At 40.5% G+C, this 22,253-nt stretch overlaps 2 protein-coding genes across 2 annotated transcripts in view; both read left to right on the top strand.

Annotated features, from left to right (window-relative positions):
* The window catches only part of Utp6 (UTP6 small subunit processome component), a 34,086-nt gene extending 21,712 nt beyond the window's left edge, over window positions 1-12,374 (top strand). The window contains exons 12-19 of the mRNA XM_027924190.2: window positions 16-95; window positions 496-573; window positions 3,828-4,007; window positions 5,037-5,117; window positions 5,296-5,405; window positions 6,141-6,207; window positions 10,007-10,079; window positions 12,104-12,374. Coding sequence (XP_027779991.1) covers window positions 16-95; window positions 496-573; window positions 3,828-4,007; window positions 5,037-5,117; window positions 5,296-5,405; window positions 6,141-6,207; window positions 10,007-10,079; window positions 12,104-12,258 — 824 coding nt within the window. The 3' untranslated portion in view covers window positions 12,259-12,374. The remainder of the gene's footprint in view (window positions 1-15; window positions 96-495; window positions 574-3,827; window positions 4,008-5,036; window positions 5,118-5,295; window positions 5,406-6,140; window positions 6,208-10,006; window positions 10,080-12,103) is intronic.
* A 3,688-nt stretch (window positions 12,375-16,062) lies between these two features.
* Coprs (coordinator of PRMT5 and differentiation stimulator) lies at window positions 16,063-21,936 on the top strand. Its single transcript, XM_027924179.2, has 4 exons — window positions 16,063-16,207; window positions 18,681-18,747; window positions 20,482-20,700; window positions 21,497-21,936. The coding sequence occupies exons 1-4, from the start codon at window positions 16,109-16,111 to the stop codon at window positions 21,664-21,666; spliced, it is 555 nt and encodes a 184-aa protein (XP_027779980.1). The 5' UTR covers window positions 16,063-16,108; the 3' UTR covers window positions 21,667-21,936.
* The last annotated feature ends 317 nt before the right edge of the window (window positions 21,937-22,253 follow it).

Raw genomic sequence — 22,253 nt, 5'->3', positions numbered from 1 at the left:
GATTTTTTTTCCCAGAGGGCATGTGGAAATGTTACATCAATTTTTGCTTGGAAAGATTTTCTAAGAAGACGAGTAGTGAGTTCCTCAGAGGGAAGGTAAGGGCTTGTATTTCATGGTTACAGTGACTGATTAGAAAGTGCCTATCTTCTAAAAGAAGAACAGAAGCACAGCATTTTGCGGGAGGGTCTGGGCCAGCTTTTGGAACTTCAAGCTTAACCACTTTCTCCTGACAGCCAGGAGGGTGGCCTGTCATTTTCAAGGTCTGATTTGGTTTGCCCTTATACTGTACACAAGGGTAGGAGGGGCCCTCTTCTTACTGGGCTGTGCCCCATACAAGTGATAACCTCCTCTAATGATGAGTGACACCATAATGCAGGAGCAACCAGTCCTTTCTCTGAATTGTTAGAAATATGCAAAATTGTTTTTGTTTATATCAGTGGACAGAGGCCTCTGATGAGATCTTGGTAATAAACTGAGGAATTTTTCTGATTTTAGAGACTGGAAAGAACCATGATTTCATTCAGGAAGGCACACGAACTCAAGCTCCTTTCAGAATCCCAGTACAAGCAGTGGGTAAGAACATTGAGAGCACATTCACTGTCAGTTACATATACTTTATTTTTGTTGTTTTGTGCTGTTGTCAGTGTGTTTTGTATGTATGGACTAATCTATCTTACACAACTGTGGCCATTTGGAAGATGGTATTTACGTGTGGTTGTATTTGGTATACACCAAAATTGAAATCTGTGAAGGGGAAGGTATTATACAGTGGAAAGTACTTGAACAGAGAGTCTGAGTTTGTTTATTCACCCATCCTTTATTTATTTGTGATGCTGGTGATCAAATCCAGGGCCTTGTGCATGCTAGGCAGGTGCTCTTCCTCTGAACCTCACCCCAACCCCATTCATCCATCTTTTAATGAACATTTTTTTCCTGGCCCAGAGTAACCATTAAAGCAATGAAATATGTTCCTGTATTTCAAAAGCCGACATTCTAGTAAGAGGCACATTAACCCTCTATACTTTGAGTTGAGGGTAAAGAAAGTCCAGAATACTATACTGTGGAAATATATAGTTTTAGATCAGGTTTTACTGATGACTTAGAAAAACCACTTAACTTTGCTGAGTTTATTTGGTTTTAAAATAGTCATCTTTGTTTTTGCCACCTCACAAAGTCGTTGAGAGCATTGCATAAAGTAGTGAATGTGTTAATATAACTGTTCAGCGGGGGGGAAAACAAAAATTTTTATATTTATTGAGTTTTTTATTTATATGACTTCTGCCTCTTTTTTTTTTTTTTGGCAGGGGATGGGGCAGCATACCAAGGATTGAACTCAGGGCCACTTAACCACTGAGTCACATCCCCAGTCCTATTTTGTATTTTATTTAGAGACCGGGTCTCACTGAGTTGCTTACTTTGCTGAGACTGGCTTTGAATTCACGATCCTCCTGCCTCAGCTTCCCAAGCCACTGGGATTAAAGGAGTGTGCCAACACACCTAGCTTGCCCCTTTTGATCAATATTATTTTTATGTAATTGTAATGAATGTTTTTTCTATTTTGTATTGTGTTCTATTTTGTATTGTGTTCTATTATTTTTGCATTAATATTTCCCTCAAGATACTAGGTAGTATAACCTGTTATATTATTCCAAGGCTGAGATACTCTTCTCCTTTTAAGGCAACTACTCAGGAAAATCCCAGGGCTGGAGTTATTAAGTGTTGGAAAGTCATTCACAATGCATAAATTCAAGTGGTCTTTGAATATTACCTTGGCAGTCCTGTTCTTCTGTTATCATCTTTCTTATGTTGTTTACAACTCTGGCTATTTCAAACATTCTTACAATACTCAAATCTCTGAAGTTGCCTTTCCTAAGACTACCACCTCAGCCATCATTGATGACCTTACTTTTAAAGAGAATCCCTTAGCATACTGCCATAAAAGTTAAATGCCCAGCTAATTCTACACCCATCCTTTTTCCAGATTGTTCTCCACAGAATCTCTACTCTTTAACTTGGCCCCTGCCAGTATTTCCAGACTCATCTTCCAATCCTTTGGTGTGTGTCCTACCCTCCAGTCATACTGAACTTGGATTTCCTTTTATCTGAGCCATCTCTGGCCTCTTGCTAGTTGGGAAAGCCTTCTCTTTTTCTGGAGGTCTTGTGTTCATTTGGTTAGTACGTATTTCTGTTTTAAGTCTTGGCTTAAATGCTCCTTTTCTGAGTCCTCTCTGGTAATTGCCAAAGCTCTAGTTGGTGTTTCTGGTTTGTACTCGTGTAGCAGGTGATTCTTTTTGTCATGGCACATGTCAAACTGTCTCTTTTGGTAGGCTGTCTTTTTAGGAAGTCTCTCTGTAGGCAGTAGGAGTATAAATTAAATCTAGCATATAATATGGGTGAACTGTTTATATATTGCCATTTACTCACTTTTTCACACTTCTGTAAAATTGGAATTGTTTTAGGGTTTTTTTTTTTTTTCTCTCTCTTTTTTTGGTATCTGGGATTGATCCTGGGGCATTGAACCTCTGAGCCACATCCCCAGCCCTTTTCTTATATTTTATTTTGAGACAGGGCCTTGCTAAGTTGCTGAGGCTGGTTTTGAACCTGTGATCCTCCTACCTGAGCATCCTGAGCTGCTGGGATTACAGGTGTGTGCCACTGCACTTAGCAGTTTTTTTCCTCTATTAAAACTGTGGACGCTAGGGTGCAGTAGTATATACCTATAATCTCAGCTACTTGGGACAATGAGACAAGACGATCACAAATTTGAGGCCAGCCTGGGCAGTTTAGTGAGACCGTGTCTCAAAATAAGTAAGTGCTAGGAATATAGTGCAGTGGTAGAGCGCCCCTGCTTTCAATCTATGGTACTACAAAAACAAAAATATAGCCAACTAGTGTGGATATAAACCTTTGAACAGATAAGGTTTCCTTCTTTTTTTTGTCAGGCCATATTTGTTAAAGTTCAAAACTTTTAAAAAGATGAAAACTTCTATGACTTGTTACACAGTGCTAAATTACGTTTTAGAAAAATTGTAATGTAATGTATCCAACTCCATTTGATTGAATACATCTATTTAATTACTGTGCCCCAAATACTTATTTTATCTTTATTGACTTATATTCTGGTGGGTGTGAGCACCAGTCTAAATCCCTGCCCCATGCCATGCTAGGGAGTTATACCACTGAAGTACATCCAGTCCCCCAGCGGCCCCCTGAGTATATTTGATAAGTCTTTGGAATTAAGTCATGATGGCCCAATTTGTGTTTGTATGTGTGTGTGTGTGTGTGTGTGTGTGTGTGTGTGTGTACTGGGGTTTGAACCCAGGGGTGCTCTACAACTGAGCTAAACCTCAGCCGTTTTTAATTTTTTATTTTGAGATAGGGTCTTGCTAAGTTGCCCAGGCTGGCCTCAAACTTGTGATCCTTCTGACTCACCCATCCTAGTAGCTGGGATTATAAGAATATGCTCCTGCACACCAGCTTTTGTCCCTGTTTTTTTTTTTTTTTTAATATTTTTTAAGTTGTTGATGGACCTTTATTTATTTATATGCAGTGCTAAGAATTGAACTCAGTACCTCACACATGCCAGGCAGGCGCTCTACCACTGAGCTACAACCCCTGTTCCTGTTTTTCTTGATTGTCTTTATGTATAGGAGTAGGAAAAGGAAGAGGAATTCCAAATTGTTCTCTTTGGGCCTATGCAGCAGCCAGGGTAAAAATTTTAGTGGAAAGGCTGTTGAAATTATTGTCTCACATGAGGTCTTTGTCTCTATTTACATATGTTATTTATGTTTCAGTAATTAACTTTTCAGTAATTAACTTTGTCTTAGATTGAGTTGTTGCTGCCCCGTGACTTCTTTACGGAAGCTCTGGAGGTGGCAGAAGCTGGGATTGAATTGTTCAAGGACTCCGTGACAATGTGGCAGATGAAGCTGCAGGTGCTGATTGCCTCAAAGAGTCCTGACATAGCCATGTTTGTTGAAGAAGCCTTTGTGCACCTCAAACCCCAGGTCTGTGAGTTGGGTCTTTCATGTTTCATTCTGTTTGGGAAACCTGTTAAGACTTTAGCCAAAGCTCCTTTGAATACATATTTGCTGAGAGCTGACCCTAGAGTGACATTTATTGTAAAGTGGTGATGGTTTGAGGGATCAGTAGTAGAATTCATTTCATTTCTTTCTTTCTTTTTTGTTTGATACCGGGGATTGAACCCAGGGGCACATCCCCATCACTCTTTTGAATTTTATTTGGAGACAGGGTCCTAAGTTGCTTAGGGCCTTGCTGAGTTTTTGAGGCTGGTTTTGAACTTACCATCCTCCTGCCTCAAATTCCTGAACTTTTGGGATTATAGGTGTGCACCTGCCACCATGCCCAGCTTCAACAGCTTATTTCTAACCCTTATTTGAAAATTGGCTATATTATATAAAACTTTCTATTCTGTTTAGATATCTTGGAACAAGTGATAAATTTGATACAATATTATTCTCACTTGCATCTAAAGCTGAACATTGACCTGACTTTTAATTGAAAATATATTTCTAATCTTTAAAGATCAAAACTTAAAACTATACAGTAAATCTTTTTATATCAGTGAGGAAAATGTACTCCAGAAGGTAAAATGGGAAAAACACTATTTTCCTGTTCATTTGTGTTTGCTTTTGGCAAGTGAGTGAAAAATCAGCCTTGATTAGTTAGTTCTTGTGTTGTAGGTCCTAGACAGCAGAGCCATGGCCTGGGTAGCTGTGGGTTGGGCTGTCTGTCTGCTGTTAATGGTTTAAGTAACTGAATGATGATTGATGATGGCAACTACAGGAAGTATTCCCCAACAGAAGGGAACTAAAATTAGCAGGAGAGGATTGCTCTGGATTACTTAGAAGGCTGTCTATGTTCTGACATGCCAATTCCTGCTGGGCAGAAATGAATCCATAGTTTGCATATTGATTGTCTTAGGAGGAGCCCATCTTTATAGTGATAAATTTTCAGAGCATAGTGCTGAACGATCATTTTCTAACTTTTTTTTTTTTTTTTTTAATTGGGAGTAGGTTTGTTTGCCCTTATGGATTTCATGGGCAGAGTGGAGTGAAGGTGCCCAAAGCCATGAAGACACAGAAGCAATCTATAAGGTGTAGTTCCATGTTCTAAGTCTTGTGGTTTGGGGAATGGGCTCACTAGTTGGAGGGTTCTTTCATCAGCATATGTCCTAAAGCCCCATTAAGTAGCCTGGGGTGGTTCTGGGAAAATTTGTTTTGTTATCTATAAATTTCCTCATACAACTTGTTTCTTTTTTCTTTTACATTGTAGAAAGCTATTTTAGCTATCACAGGTACCAGCTCAGTAACTCTGAAGGATAAATACTTGGATTGGGCATATCGAATTGGTGGCAACAAAAAGGCCAGAACTGTGTTTAAAAGGTACTCACAAACTTTTATAGCCGTTTCTACTCTCTCTACTCCATGGCCCATCATAGCCAAATTGTATGTATCACAAATAGTATCTGGGAAAGGATTTTTTAAAAAAGTAATGCTTCCTTTTACTGCTTTTGAACAATAAAAGCAATTAAACCTCTTTGGCAGAGAAAATCAACAGGTGATTCATTGTAATCCCATCAAAAGAAAAACCACTGTTAATATATTTTAGAATTTGTTTCTTATGTAGTTGAGGTTAAACTATAATCATAGTTTTGTGTTCCATCTTTTCCTCTTTCAGTATACATTCTTCATTAACATTTATTAAAAACCACTCTGTGGATTTGGTATAATTTCTTTGGCCATGGTAATACTGCTTGATGAACATTTCCTTGGCAGTAGTATTTGTCCGTAAGAGAAATTATTTCCTTAGGATGTAGTCTTAGAAATGGAACTATTGGCCTCCAAAAAGATCTTAAGATATAGTTGGGGAAACTTTAGACTCCAAATGTGAGAAAGAGGAAAGCAGAAAGAAAAGTGAGTAGGAAAGACTTTGGTGGTGAAGGGGAAGTCACTAAAGGTTGAGAGTAGTCACTGGGTCTAGACCTTGCATGGAATTACAGCAAAGTCTTTGTTAAACCCCCTCTTTTGGAGGCACTGCCCTGGGTATTTATTTTTATTTATAAGAAGTAAAAGGCATCCTATCACTGTGGAAGATGACATTTTTACATTCTATTTTAGTTTACAGGAAAACCGGCCATTTTCAGTAGATTTTTTCAGGAAAATGATCCAGTTTGAAAAGGAGCAAGTAAGTATTCTAAGCATGACTTGTCTGGGAAAATGGGCTAGTAGTTACTAATCTATGGCAGCATCTCATTGTTTTAAAAACTTATTATAATACAGTATAAATTTCTGGTATAGTATAAATTTCTGGTTCCACTGGGTGTGGTAGTGCATACTTGTAGTCCTAGCTACTTGGGAGGCTGAGGCAGGGGGATTGCAAATTTGAGGCTAGCCTGGACAACTTTAGGGAGACCCTGTATCAAAATAAAAAATGATGTAGCTCAGTGGTGGGGCACTCCTGGATTCAATCCTCAGTACTGTGGAGGAAGAAAAGATATTTCTGGTTTCTTGGTCCAACCCATTTTCTATAGAGCTAGTAGGAATGGTATCAAGAAAGTACCTGTTTGGAGAGTAAAAAACTTGGACGTCACCTCTGACAGGAAGCCTTACCTACCATTCTGGATGAGGGACTGCTTCTGCTTTGCTTTCATAGTGTGGATGGTGAGGTACAGAGTGAAGACTCAATTACTATTCCTGGTGTTTTTAAATGGAACTTGTGAGCCAGGAGAAAGGACAGGAGAGTCGCATTTAAAAATAATTCACAAAAATCCTAATGTATCTGTAATCCCATCACATTAATATAGCCTACTATTATTTAATATTTTAATTCACATGCACTTGGTTTTGTACTGTTATATTTTGGACTTAGGTGTCAAATGAGAGATCTCCTTTTATAGACACATTCCTGTGTTTTTATATGTTTATCACATTTTTAATGGTTGTAATCCTTTTTTTTTCCCCTTTTTTCTTTTGTTACTGGGTATTGAACACATGGGTGCTTAACCACTGAGTCACATCCCCAGTTCTTTTTTATATTTTATTTTGAGACAGGGTCTCACTGAGTTGCTTAGGGCCTCACTAAGATGCTGAGGCTGGTTCTAAACTTGTGATCCTCTCTCTTCAGCCTCCTGAACTGTTGGGATTACAGGCTTGTGCTACCTGTGCCCTGGTGATGAGGCTTTCTTTGAACTTGCAATCCTGTCTGAGGCTCCTGAGCAGCTGGGATTATAGGCATGTAATGCTGTGCCCAGCTCTAATGTAATTCTTAAACCTGTAATTTTCATATCTATTCCATTATATATATAGATTCTTATCTCTTTTTTTTTGTATATTGAAAACACTGCTGCAGAGATTGTCTTTATGTAGCTTTTTTCTACATAAATTACTGATATAAATTTCTGGATTGGGGGCATATTTTGTATGGTTTTATTATATTGCCATATTATAGCTCTCCAAAAGAATTAGGCTTGGGCTGGGTTGTGGCTCAGTGGTAGAGTGCTTGCCTAGCATGTGTGAGGCACTGGGTTCGATTCTCAGCACCACATAAAAATAAACAAGTAAAGCATTCTATTCATCTAAAACTACAAAAAAAAAAAATAGGCTTATTTATAATAAGATATACTGCATCCTTGTTTCCTTTTAGCTTCTCCAAGTATCCAATTTTGCTTTTTCTCTTTTATTTTGGTACTTCACTTGGTGTTTTTTTATATTTGCATTTTCAAAGTTACCTGGGCATGATGGCACATGCCTATAATCCCAGCCACTTGGGAGGCTGAGGCAGGAGGATCAAGAGTTCAAAGCCAGCCTCAGCAACTTAGCCAGACCTTGACTCTAAATAAAATATAAGGGCTAGGGATGTGGTTCAGTTCCCCTAGGTTCAATCCCTGGCACCCCCCCACCCCCCAAAAAAAAGTTACTAGTGCGGTTGAACTCCTTTTTTCATAGTTTGACCATTGTTGTCTGAGTCAAGTGTCTATTCATGTTCTATAGTATGTACAGTCTTATAATACTAGAGATAGTTTAATATCATCAAACAGCCAGACTTTGTATTAACATGTGCCTTGGGCAGACCACTTAGTTCTAAGCCTCACATCCTCATCTATAAAAGGTCCTTATACCTTTTTCAGTTGTATGAGAGTTATAGGGCCTAATTGGGATACTACGTAGAAAGGACTTTGCATAGTGCCTTGACCATTAGGAACCCTCAGCAAAGTATGATTCTGTTTTTTTTTTTTTTTTTTAAAGCATATGAGGTTAAATTGACTTCCTGTAATATAATACAATCTCAGTGAAGTGAGATTTGAATTAGGAAGATTTTGGTTTTTTTTTCTGTGCTGCTAGGAATCTAACCCAGGAATTATACATGCTAGACAAGTGCTGTGCCCCTGAGGTAACTCCCCAGCTCAGGAAGTAGTTATTTTATTATACAAAAGGATTTTTAAACTGAAGATGTCAAGTCTACTGTGAAAAGAAAGCAAAAGGGGGTGTATTTTTAAAAATAGATGAAGAATTAGCAGTTATTGATTGTCTAAAATTAGCGGTTCATCATTAATCATTACTTTAATACTTATCATTAGGCTCATCATTAATCATTACTTTAATACTTATAGTTGCACTAAGAAGTACAAACCTTGTTTTCCATGTGAGAAAATATTGACAGAGGGTTTAAAACACTTGTTGAAGGTTAGCCAGGTATGGTGGTACATGCCTATAAGCTGGGCAACCAGGGAAATCAGCTGAAGCAAGAGGATTACAAATTTGAGGCCAGTCTCAGCAACTTAGTGAGCCCCTATCTCAAAATAAAAAATAAAAAGGACTAGGGATTTGACTCAGTGATAAAGCACCCCTGGGTTCAAAAATTCTCATCCCCCCCCCAAAAAAAAACCACACTAAAAAACCCCCCAAAACTTGCCAAGGGTCATATAAATTTGTTTCTTTATTTTACTCTTACTCATCCCCCAAGCCTTTCAAATGTTTCCTGTGAAGCCTTTCATGTTTCCCATTAATTTTTTTTTTGTTCTTTTTAGTTATATATGACAGTAGAATGATATATATATATATATATATATATATATATATATATATATATATATTTTAGAGAGAGAGACAGAGAGAGAGAGAGAATTTTTAATATTTATTTTTTAGTTATCGGCGGACACAACATCTTTGTTTGTATGTGGTGCTGAGGATCGAACCAGGGCCGCACGCATGCCAGGCGAGCGTGCTACTGCTTGAGCCACATCCCCAGCCCTATATATATATTTTTTTCAATTGTTGTTGGACACAATACCTTTATTTTATTTATTTTTATGTGGTGCTGAGGATCGAACCCATGTACTAGGCGAGTGCTCTATCACTGAGCCACAACCCAAGCCTCGAGTAGAATATATTTTAACATATCATACATACATGGAGTATAACTTCCCATTCTTTTTTTTTTTTAATATTTATTTTTTAGTTGTAGTTGGACACAGTACCTTTATTTTATTCATTTATCTTTTACGTGGTGCTGAGGATTGAACCCAGGATCACACGTGTGAGGCGTGCACTCTACTGCTGAGCAATAACCCCAGCCCTAACTTCCCCTTCTTATGGTTGTACATGATGTAGAGTTACACTGGTCATGTATTCATTTATGAACATAGGACAGTTATGTCCGGTTCATTCTATTGTCTTTCCTATGCCCAATCCTACTCCCTTCTCTTCATTCCCCTTTGTTTAATCCCTTACTGAAAATTTATTAGACTTTTTTCCATGCCACCAGAGCAAGGTGTTTTTACGAATTGACATTGACTTCACTCTGGTGGGTAGTGCATTTGCCTTTTTTCTGGGTAAGTTGACAACTAGGCTGATTCGTCTTATACCCTGACCCTCCTTCCCCTTCAAATATCTAACAGATGGTAGTTGTTAACTCTAAGTTTGAAATGAACTTGTGATTTTATAACCAGGCTTTTGTGGCAAAATTGTCTGATTGTTTTTGTTAGGAATCCTGCAAGATGGCAAACTTAAGAGAATATTATGAGAGAGCTTTGAGAGAGTTTGGATCTGTAGATTCTGGTAAGTAAACTTCAGTTATGGACACATAACTGAAGAAGTGTTGGCTTCTGCAGTCTGTGACCTGTGAATAAGTTACAACAGTGTTTAGCTTTTTTGTATCATGGCCTTTGAATAGCACTTGATTCCTTCCCCTGCCTTCTCCCTTGCCTTGTGTACAAAAACTTATTGGACACATAGTTTTACTTAAAATTTTAAGTTTCCAAGAATCCATAAGTTCTTCTCTTAAGAACTCTGGGTTAGAGAAAGATATGCTTGGTTAGGTTTTCTTAAAAAAAAAAAAAAAAAAAAATTTAGTGGGGTATAGTGATGCATGTCTGTAATTCCAATCACTTGGGAGGTTGAGGAGGAGGATTGCCTTGTTACTTGGTGAGTCTCTGTCTCTAAAAAAAAAAAGAAGAAAGAAAAGAAAAAAAAAAAGAGGGCTGGGGATATAGCTCAAGGATAAAATGCCCCTGGGTTCACCCCCCAGTGCTAGGAACAAAAAAGGTGGGGGGAGGGGTAAGGAATACTTATTTGTAAGGAATATGTTCATAATGGAGGTGATTAGTCATAGTAGGCCATAGTAGTGGGGAGGGAGGATAGGGCAAGATTGATCAATGGGTACTAAGTTACAGTTTGATAGGAGCAAGTAGTTCTGATGTGCTGTTGCACAGTAGGGTGACTATAGATAATAGTAATGTACCACATATTTCAAAAAGCTAGAAGAAACAATATTGAAAGTTTTCACCATAAAGACATGACAAATGTTTGAGAAGATATGTATAACCTCATTTAAACATTGTACAATGTATGCATGTATCAAATGTTCTGTTACCCCATTAATATATACAGTTTTTACATATCTATTTGTTTAAAATTTTAAAGTTAAAAAAAAATAACTTGTCAGAAGAACAAAAAGGTGTGGGAGTTAGAGCTGATGGTAACATGGCTGTCAACTACACTGCCCACTTGTAAGAATTGCCCAACATACTTCTGGGCATAGTTTTGTCATGTAGAATATGGGGCTTTAAAGTTTTCCCCCATTTTTTAATGGTTCGATTTGTTGTTACATATTCATATATGCACATGATATGACAGTATAATTTGGCCAATATCATACCCCAGTATTTCCCTTTTTCTTTTCTTCCTTTCCCAAGTCTCTTTCCTTTCTTCTACTGATCTCACTTCAATTTTCATGAGATTCCACCTACTTTTCTTTTTCTTTTTCCTCTCCAGCTTCCCCATATGAGGGAAAACATGACCCTTGACCTTAAGTTTGACTTATTTTGCTTAAATTCATGGTTTCTAGTTCCATCCATTTTCCAGCAAATGACATAATTTAATTTTTCTTTATGGCTGAGTAAAACTCCATTGTGTGTGTGTGTGTATTTTCTTTATTCATTTGTCTATTGATGGACTCTTAGGCTAGTTGGTTTCATAGTTCGGCTTTTGTGGATTATGCTGCTATAAACATGGTTATGCAGGTATTGCTGTAGTATGCTGAGTTTAATTCTTTAGGATAAATACCGGGTAGTGGTGTAGCTGGGTCGTATGGTGATTTGAGGAACCTTCATATTGATTTCCATAGTGGTTGTACTAATTTACAATCTCACCAACAATTCCTGCTGGTTTTCAATAGACTATATGTGGTGAAATAGATGAAAGCAGCATTTTTTGCTAACACAAACAAATTTTATTTAAGCACAGTAATAAGGTTATTTGTGAATTGATTGAGGTTACTCTTGCCTTGAAAGAGACTTCAACAAAATCTTCCCTTTTAAAAAATCTTAGTATTTTTAGTTGATTAAATAACATAGGCTGTCATGATTAATGGGAAGGTTTTCTATTAACCAGAAAACCCTTTTCCTATACCTTCATGTAAAAAAGCCATGAGAAGTATTGCTTCATATAGGGCTCTAGGGAAATAACAGGAGTTAAGTTTCTTAGAAATTTTGAATCAATATTAAATAATTGCCTAAAAAGCCTTATTAGTTGTCTAACTATGTTTACAGTATTTTTTTTTTTTTTTTTCATTCCTTTTTAAGATCTTTGGATGGACTACATCAAAGAAGAATTGAATCACCCACTTGGTAGACCTGAGAATTGTGGGCAGATCTATTGGCGAGCCATGAAGATGTTGCAGGGAGAGTCAGCAGAATTGTTTGTAGCCAAACATGCTATGCATCAGGCTGGACATTAGTGAAGAGAAGAATACAACGAACTTTGTAAAATCCTCTTGCAAGCCTCCTGGACACTTTTGTATTATGAATCAGTCTGTAAATTGAGGTGACAGATAAAATGGCTGATTGATTTTGAGATGTTTTGTGTTGTGTTAATCTTTAGTTTCAGGAAAAAGAACTGCTTCTTGAATGACTATTGGTTGAGGCCAAATCTACTAGTTTTTTTTTTCCTCCTTCCTCCTGTACTGGGGATTGAACTGGGTGGGGTTGGGGGGGGAGAGATACTCTACCATTGAGCCACATTCTGAGCCCATTTCCCTCCCTTTTTAAACAAAAATTGAGACAGGATTTCACCAAATTGCTCAGGCTGACATCAAATTTGTGATTCAACTGCCTCAGCCAGGATGCTGAATAGCTGGGATTACAAGCATGTGCCAAGATGCCTGGCAACCATAGTTCTTAAATGTTTTTCAAAATATATGGAAATCCTGCACTGCATTGTATTTATTATTTCAGGTCAAGCAGACATACTTTAAATCTAGACCTAGCAGCCAGTTAAAATGAAAGAGGACACATGGTTTTATCTGTTCTCTCTTTACTGTGAAACTATATGTGATACGCATTTGAAATATGGATGAAATAGGATAGTGAGAAGTTGAAAACCTCCTGTAATCCAGCTTAAGTTGGATTTAGTAATTTGATTTTCTTTTTCAGAATTGGATTTATATTTTTAGATCATTCCAGAAGTATTTGAGTGCTTATCATTTGCACAAAAGAAGGAAGGCTGTGGGGGATAGAGGTAGGGGTTGGAAAAAAGCATATCCAAAGAGCTGGTTGGAGCAGCAGAGATGAAGGTGCTGGAATTTGAGTGGGGCAGGGGGAAGTCCTTTAAGAAGGTTAAAAACTATAAACGTGTTTTATCTGTCCTAAGGATAGATAAGCAGAGAATTGTTTGTATTTGTATTGGGGAGGCAACCAAAGGGCAGGGTAGTGGATTAGAGTGGCAGAGAAGTATCTCACTGGGGAGACCTGGAAAGACGGCTTTGGGCAGAAAAGGGCATTCTGGGAGCAGGGGAGAGAATTGTTTGAATTTATATCATTTAACTTAACATTGTGATATCACTGGGAGAAGCATTCAGTGCAGTCTCACTTAATAGTACATTATTATCCTATGTCATTAAATACCCTTAAAACATTTTAATTAATTTGTAACATTCCATTATAAAAATAGCCCTGATTTATTTTATTAATCCTCTGGTTGGACCTTGTCATTTTATATATATTTTATAAATGCTTCTGATAGAGATTTTTGTCATTCTTTGTTCACATCTAGGATTGTTTTCTTTAAGAGACTGAATTTCTGGTATGAGTGGAATTTCTGGATCAAAGGATATATTGTAGAGAATATTGATATGTATTGCCATTTTGCTCCTTTCAAGCAGTATGAAAGTGGCAATGTCCTTGTTTGCACTAGATATTATAATTTATATTTTTGCCATTTTGAAAAGTGATAGTTTTGACATGAGTTTTTCTGAGATTAATGAAGTTAATGTGTTTCTCATCTTTCATAATATTTTTAAATTACTTTTTCTAACTAATTTATAAGTTTAAGAAATATTTTTATTAGTTGTTCACGGACCTTTATTTTATTTACTTTTTTACATGTGGTGCTGAGAATCGAACCCAGTGCCTCGAACTTACTAGACAAGCGCTCTTCCACTGAGTCACAACCCCAGTCCTAACTTATAAGTTTTTTAATATGTTGAATGCCAATCTTTCCTTTGTTTTGTTGCAAATAATTTTATGTGCAGTTCTGTTGTTTTAGAAATGCGTTTAACTAGTTTTCCAGCGCTGTTTGGCCATTTTTCTCTCTGCTGATTTCTGATACTACCTTTAGTATATATTGAATTTCTATGCCTGTTAGAGTGTTTTGGGACATATTTATTTTGGGCTTTTGTGCTCTTACATGTTGTTTGCTTGTCATTTCCTTTAAGAAAAATTTATTTCTCAAGTCCTGGGAAGTTTAACTTTCTAAATTTTACATGGCATCCTTATTTTAAGAGAGATACATGCTAACCTATAAGATAGGGAAAAAAGAAGTTGGGTTACCCTGAGATCATAACATCTTTGTATATGGCTCTCAGTGTTGCAGGTTATGAAAATGCTAGTTCACCTAGAGTTGTATGTAGGTGTGGTGGCCATGTGTGACAAAGTAATTCAGATTCTCATTCATACTGGCCATGTCTTTCCTTTTTTTATATATTTATTTTTCAGTTGTAGGTGGACACAATATTTTTATTTCATTCTTATGTGGTGCTGAGGATCGAACCCAGTGCCTCATGTGTGTTAGGTGAGCACTCTACCACAGAGCCACAACCCCAGCCCCATACTGGCCACATTTCAGGAGCTTAGTAATTTCTACCATGCAGAAGATGCTGTTGAGCATTGCTGACTAGAGCCTGTGCAGACTCACGGGTCAGCAGAACAGAACATGTGTTGATTAGTTGCATTTCCTTTTCTATAGGAAAGTATATAAAATAATATTGAATATTATGTGTCAATTTTAAGTTTTTTCAAATGCTTTATGTCACTTACAAACATATTGAGGGAGATGAAGAAAGGCAAATGTCCCCAAAGACTGTCATAATGTTGCCTGGTAACTGAGCTGGGTGTGGTGGCACATGCCTGATCCAGTGACTTGGGAGGCTGAGGCAGGAGGATCGCAAATTGAGGCCCGCCTTGGCAACCTAGTGGGACCATTTCTCAAAAAATAAAAAACACTGGGGGACTTAGCTCAGTGGTTTAGCACCCCTGAGTTCAATCCCTAGTACCAGAAAAAAAAAAAAAAAAAAAAGAAAGGTGAGCAAGGAATCCAATTTTCATGTTGACTGGTAATGTGATCACTCCTTGCATTGATTTGTTAGAATTTAGTCATTGCTGGGGGGGGGGGGGGGCAGGGCGTGGTGGGGGGTCCCAGTGAAGGCTGCTGTATAGTTGGGTTTTGGGAGGGGGGATGTCAGGCTTTGCCCGTTGCCGAATACCACCTTATTTGCTCAAGGGAAATAGACTGTAGACTACCAGACTTTGGGCATTAAAAGATAGGACTTCCTGTCAGATTCTGCTGTCACAGGAGCCGGTCTAGGGTTTTCGGGCCTCTACTGTGTCCAGACATTGTAGGAATTTGTTGTTTTGGTCATCTATCCTGGTTTATAATGGATTAGCTTTATTGACTAAACTCCAAGTGAGGACTTACTGGGCTGCTGAATTGCCTTATTTATTTGTGGATGGATAGGTGACAGTACAATTCTAGCCTGAAGTCTAGGGGAGACCTGTGAAGGGATATGGAGTGAAATGTGAGCCTCAATGGCATTAGCAGGTTGTGGGTTTTTTTTTTTTTTTTTTTGGTACTGGGGATTGAACCTAGGGCCTTGCACAACTGAGCTGCATCCCCAGCCCATCAATAGCATTAAGTGTTTTGACAGCTGGGCTTTATGTCCTATCTGGTAATTTCGTGTTCTAACGGGAATGGAGGTGTTGAAGCTGAAATACATCCAGTATGGTTGGGCAGGGATAACACTTGCCATGTCGGACCCAGCTAGTAGTCCATCCCGGCTAGTTGTTCCCAGAATCTGCACCCGGGATTGGACTGTTTCTGGCTCCGCGTGGGGTAGGTGGGCAGTGTCTACCCCCGCGGCGGGCCCCGCCCCCTGCGCCGCCCCGCCCCTGGCTTCCTGGTGACCCCTGTCCCGCCCCGGTCGGGAACACCCGTGGCTGATTGGCCCTTCTGCGGCGTATCCTCGAGCTGGCAGTCGGGCCGGCGCATCACGTGGCCGCGCCGCGTCCCGGGCGCCGAGCCGCGGGCAGCCGGGCATGGACCTTCAGGCGGCCGGGTCCCAGGCTCTGGGGGCCGCTGGGCCGCCGCGGGGCCCCCAGCTGCAGAGCGCGCAGGAGGCTCCCCCCAGCCCGGAGGTGAGCTCCCCGCCGGGACCGGACGCAGCTACTGCCAGCGGCCCGGGGCGGGAAGTTGCGGGGCTCGCGGGGCGGTGCCGGGCGGCGACAGCGGAGCCTGGGAAGCGCCTCGGGCGCTCCTGAAGGCTGAGCGCCGTTTGGGCGCGCGCTAGGGCTGGAAACAGCCGGTGGACTGGCTGCCGGGCGGGGAACGCCAGGGCGTGGGTGGGCGCGTCGCAGGGCTGGGAAGGCTGTGGGCTTCGGGGAGCCTTCACATACTTGGTAAATGGGAGGTGATGCTGATGAACGAGAGCTGGGGCCCGCCGCCGGGGGCCTGGGCCAGGATCTGGTGAGGACAACGAGGAGAGGGGCTTTACCTTGGGAACCTCTGTCCATTGGTGGGCATGCTCAGCTAACCTAAGCACCTGATGATGTCACATGGGCACTCTTTTTTTCTATTTAATGAAATCAAAGGCCCGTTTGACGCAGGTTTTCCAGAAACTTGTTTTCACGTGCGCGCCAGAAAGCACCGTTTTTTTCCCCCAAGACCATTCTTATAGTTATCACCTGCTTTTTGAGGGTAGAACCCTCTCTTTAGGGCTCTTTACCCAAGCAACTAACATTGTGCCTGGAACATACAAACGTATATTAATTGGGTGGATGAATGGAATGCTTATCTAAGCATCAAAGGTGGTATTTAACCAAAGATATGAAAAATATAGCCATAGACATACAGCAGATTACTTTGCATTACAGAATAGAATGAGACTAATTTTAATTTTGTCAAGACAAAGTAGGAAAAGATGTGCATTTCCTCTCAAAGATGAGAGGATAGTGGTGCCTGCAAAGGCCTGGGAATGAGGAGGTGCAGGACAAATGGTTGGAGCTTGGGTCGCAGAGCAGGTAGAGAACTATGTTCAACAAGTCCATGGTGGGGAGGAGAGGGGGAGTGTGAATGTCATGGCTGATCTTGCACTCTGCAGTGGAGGGCTGTTGAAGGTTGTAATTGTGATTAACTCTGTAAAGCTGAGCAAGCTGGGTGGGTTCAGAGGTAGTTAGGAGACTATGGCAGTGGTTTAGGTGAGAGGTCCAACTCCTTGATCAACAGTGACCAGTGGTTGTCACTGACCATAGGAGGTGAAATTGAATTATTAAACCCAGACATAGGTAGTGAATGCTAGTTGGGGCAAGTGCCAAGTGCAATTTGGGTGTAGGATAAAAGGTGAATTTAAATTCAAGAAATGTTACATTTCTACAACATACTAGGTGTTTGTATAAATGTTATGTCATTATCGTAAGCCCCCTGCAGGGTCAGAACAGTGACCCCCAATTTCTAGGGGGTCATATTCTGAATGAATGGTGGAGCTAGGATTGAAATCAAGTCTAATTATACAGGTTGTGAACATTTCTTTTTTTTTTTAATATTTATTTTTTAGTTTGTAGGTAGACACAATATCTTTATTTTTTATTTTTATGTGGTATTGAGGATTGAACCCAGCGCCCCGCGCATGCCAGGCGAGCCTGCTACCGCTTGAGCCACATCCCCAGCCCAATATTTCTTGTTTCATTAGAAAGCGGTCTTGGAAGCCAGGTGTGGTGGTACGTGCTTGTAGTCTCAGCTACTTGGGAGACTAAGGCAGGAGGATCAGAACTTCGAGGCCAGCCTTGGCAATTTAGTAAGACCCTGTCTCAAAAAATTAAAAAAAGTGCTGGGGATATAGCTCAGTGGTAGAGGAATCGTGAGGAGACAGGAGTTCGATAGAAGGAATTGTTAACTAGATGTGAAGTATTTTAAGTATTTGAAAAGGTAAAAGGTAAAAAGTGCACACAGAAGCAGCAACTGCAGGAAATAGCTGCCAACCCTGTGACTGAGGGAACAGGGATAAAGTCGAAGATTAAAATTTATAAGTTTAGAGGATAGGCTTTTTGGGGAGTGGGTACTGGGGATTGAGCTCAGGGGCACTCGACCACTGAGCCACATCCCAGCCCTGTTTTGTATTTTATTTAGAGACAGGGTCTCACTGAGTTGCTTAGTGCCTCGCTTTTGCTGAGGTTGGCTTTGAACCCGTGATCCTCCTGCTTTAGCCTCCCAACCCGCTGGGATTATAGGCGTGCACCACCCGGCCTAGAGGATAGGCTTTGCAGAGCTGCAATGCCAGCCTTTGGTCATGGGGCATTGCTTCAGCTGGTGCTAGGGTCCCTGAGCTTGAAGGAGAGGTCTTGGGATGAGGCTGGCTCTGCAAACCTGGCAAAACTGGCAGCCGGATTCAGTGGCTGCTTTGGGCTGGCACTCCCACTGCCAGGGGAGAAACAAGGTGCTTCTCTTGCCATCCCTGCTGAGTGTACCACGACAAAGCAGAAATGTGGGTTGAAGGTCCCAGCCCTGCACCAAGGTGGGGAGTATTAGAGGGTGACTTTGGAGCTGGGAGGCAGTGGCTTTCTACTGGGCATGTCCAGATACCCAAGTCCCTGGTAATTATTTCTTCTTCCTCAGGCTGGCTTTGGCACAGTGGACCACCCTGATCAGGAGAGAGAGACTGATGCAGCCATGGATCGACTAGGCAAGTAGACAGCAGAGACGGGTGGATGTCGGGAGAGAGGGAACAAAGGAGAGAGGACAGTCCCTTGTGTCTTGTTTGCCTTTCCTGTTAGCCGGTCCTGTGGGCCATTGAGTTGCCTTCTCTGCCCAGTGTTTCAGCAGTGTCCTCATTTGGAAGCTATTACTAGAGCTTCCATGAGGGAAGCTTCTCAAGTTCTATGTCCTTAAATATGTCACTGAGCCTCTCTTCATCTTTAAAATGGGGCTAATAGTACCTACCACCTAGGGTATTCTGAGGAGTGGGGAGAGGATCCCAAACTATCCTGTCTAATATAGTCCACTGGCCACTGATACTCGGTGAAGGTAAGTTAAATAAAATGAGAAATTCAGTTCCTTATGTACACTGGCCACATTTCACGTGCATAGTAGTCACATATGAGTAGTGCTATTGAGCAGCACAGATAATAAAACATTTCCATCAATGAAGAAAGTTCTGGTGAATGCTGCTGATCTAGATCGAGCTCATAACATGTATATTCACATTTAGCACAGTGACAGTGTTGTACAGTCATTACCATTGTCTAGTTCCAGAACATTTCATCACCCCAAAAGGAAATCCTGTAGCCATTGAATAGTCAGTCTCTATTCTTCCCTTTTCTGAGTCCCAAAGCATTAATCTACTTTCTGTCTCTATCAATTTACCTATTATGGATAGGCAAATGTGAGTCAACTATAAATGGAATTACAGAACGTGTGGTTTTTGGTGTCTGGCTTCTGTCAACGCATCGTAATATTTTCAAGGCTTGTTCGTGTCGCAGCATGTATCAGCACCTCAGTCCTCTTTATGGCAGAATAGTTCCACGCATGGATAATACCACATTCATGTATCATCGTCTGTTGGTGCACATGTGGGGTGCTGTATACCTTTTGGTGATTGTGAACCATGGTGCTGTGAACATTCTTGTTTTGTTTAAAACCTGTTTTCAGTCCTTTGGGGTATATATTTAGGTGTGGAATTGTTGGATCATATGATAATTCTCTGTTATTGAGGAATCAGCTAAGTACATTTTGGCTCAGTTACACATTTAGGAATTGGCAGATGAGATTTGAGCCCAGGCAGTCTGGCTCCAGATGCCATATTGTGAATATTACCTTGTTGCTTTTAGCAGTTGTTCTTTATTTATTTATTGCATATATATTTAGTTGTAAATGGACACAATACCTTTATTTTCTTTCTTTCTTTCTGTCTTTTTTTTTTTTTTTTTTTGATGCCAGAGATTGAACCCAGGGCCTTGTGCATACAAGGCAAGCACTCTACCAGCTGCCGCTGGGATGCGTTCTGCTTTTCTGCCTGCATTTTCCCAGTGCCCCTTGTACCTGCATTCACCCCTGCCATGCTCTTTGAGGCTGAGGGGAGGAATTGAAAAGCAAAATTCAATGTAAGCTTGTATTGTGAAAGCGTATCATTTGCCAGAGTTACTTTGGTGTGGTGACATGTCCACCACCTGCTACTGTGAACTGTGCTCAGCCCCCTGTACCAACTGCAGAACATTGATGGTCTTATTGAAGACAAAACATCGACTCTGCTTCTAAAAATATAAACAGAATAATATTTTTGTAGGTTCCCAGGTGACTAAAGAGCCCCGTACCCTTGTTTTACTACCCTCTTAGTAAGTCTGCCAAACATTTTTCAAGCTCACGAGCAGGTCTTCTCTGGTTTGTCAATTTTAAGACTTTCCTTTTGTGGATTTCTTAGCCAGTGGAGCACAGAGCATCCCTAATGACATTCCTACCCATGGTGAAGGCACACATTCTGAAGAGGAAGGCTTTGCTGTGGAAGAGGAGGAGTCTGATGGGGAACTGAATACCTGGGAGCTGTCAGAAGGAGCACACTGTCAGCCCAAGGAGCAGACGGCTGATCTTTTCAATGAGGACTGGGACTTGGAGTTGAAAGCGGATCAAGGAAATCCTTACGGTAGGTGTGGAGTTTCTGGGGTGCTAACAGTTTAAAAGAGGAGTCCATGTGTAAGAATTCTGTCTCTGATTTGTTACAGGTCTGAAATTTTTGTGACAGCTGCTTTTTTATATCAACTACCCCCCTAATTTTTCAGTGGACTCCATAATATAGCACTTTATTTTCACATGGAAAAAAAAGTTCCTCTCTAGAAATCTTTGTATGAATTGAGCAGCTGTGATACCCACCCCCTTGCTTCCTCTCCACTGCTTAGAACCTTGTTTGAGAAGCACAACCATGGATTGTTCAGAATGACCGTGGGTGCACTTATTCAGAAGGGTGCAGTGTGTGTGTGTCTGTCTGCACTTATGTGTTATTGTAGAAAACAAATCAAGTGTCTGCCCCCTAGGCATTTTTTTTTTAAATTTGTTTTTACCCTCCCTCTTTCCTTTAGTCTGGATTATTTTCTTTTGGTACTGGGGATTGAACCACTGAGCCACATCCCCAATCCCTTTTATTTTTGATTTTTATTGTGAGACAGGGTCTCATAAGTTGCTTAGGGCCTTGCTAAGTTGCTGAGGCTGGCCTCAGCCTCCTGAGTTTCTGGGGTTACAAGTGTGCACCATCGTGCTCAGTGTTTAATCTTTTTTTTTTTTTTTTTAAATATTAGCTGTAGATGGACACAGTACCTTTATTTTATTTATTTATTTGTATGTGGTGCTGAGGATCAAACCCAGTGCCTTATACATGCTAGGCAAGCACTCTACCACTGAACCACAACCCAGCCCTTAAGTCTGTTTTTTGAAACTGTCTGCAGATGCTGATGACATCCAGGGGAGCATTTCTCAAGAGATCAAACCTTGGGTATGCTGTGCCCCACAAGGAGACATAATCTATGACCCCAGTTGGCACCATCCACCTCCACTGATACCCCACTATTCCAAGATGGTCTTTGAAACGGGACAGTTTGATGATGCCGAAGATTGAATGTGGAGCTTTCTGCCTTATGGGTAGGTGGGTCCTCTCAATCAAGATCTCTCTTCCTGTCTTTGAGGTGAGATGTCCTAATTGAGACAATGTTCCCAGTGGTTCCTGAGCCTGGGGTACGCAGACTGGTATAAAATAAGGTCCCACTGTTCTCCCCAGCTCTGTTGTTTCTGTTGTTGTTTGTAAGACTCCTCCTTGGGATGTGTGTGTTTTCGTGTCTGTGTCAGGAGGACTTGTGTTCTTTATAAATAAAGGTAGGAAAAAAGTCAATACGCTTTGTCTCCTTTCTTCCTTTAAATTAGGTGCTTCTGAGCAAGGCCCTACTCACTTTATTTGAAGTCCCCAAAAGACATTTTAAGGATTGACTATCAGGGAACTTAAAAAAAACTATTCTAGGGAAGAAAAAGAATTTTAGTTTTGCTTCTGTAGATCTGACACTTAAAAAAAAATATTTATTTTGTAGTTATAGTTGGACACAATACCTTTATTTCACTTATTTATTTTTATGTGGTGCTGAGGATCGAACCCAGAACCTTGTGTGTGCGAGGCGAGTACTCTACCACTGAGCCACAACCCCAGCCCCTAGA

Source organism: Marmota flaviventris, chromosome 17 (assembly GCF_047511675.1).
Source record: "Marmota flaviventris isolate mMarFla1 chromosome 17, mMarFla1.hap1, whole genome shotgun sequence".
Taxonomy (NCBI): Eukaryota; Metazoa; Chordata; class Mammalia; order Rodentia; family Sciuridae; genus Marmota; species Marmota flaviventris.
This window is presented reverse-complemented; position numbering and strand designations above follow the sequence as displayed.

What these genes read in the sequence shown, in the direction of transcription:
- Coprs (XM_027924179.2), top strand. Translation starts at nt 16,109, where the DNA reads ATGGACCTTCAGGCGGCCGGGTCCCAGGCTCTGGGGGCCGCTGGGCCG. An exon ending in TGCAGCCATGGATCGACTAG is followed by an intron (nt 18,748 to 20,481) that starts GCAAGTAGACAG and finishes TGGATTTCTTAG; the next exon opens with CCAGTGGAGCACAGAGCATC. An exon ending in GGATCAAGGAAATCCTTACG is followed by an intron (nt 20,701 to 21,496) that starts GTAGGTGTGGAG and finishes AACTGTCTGCAG; the next exon opens with ATGCTGATGACATCCAGGGG.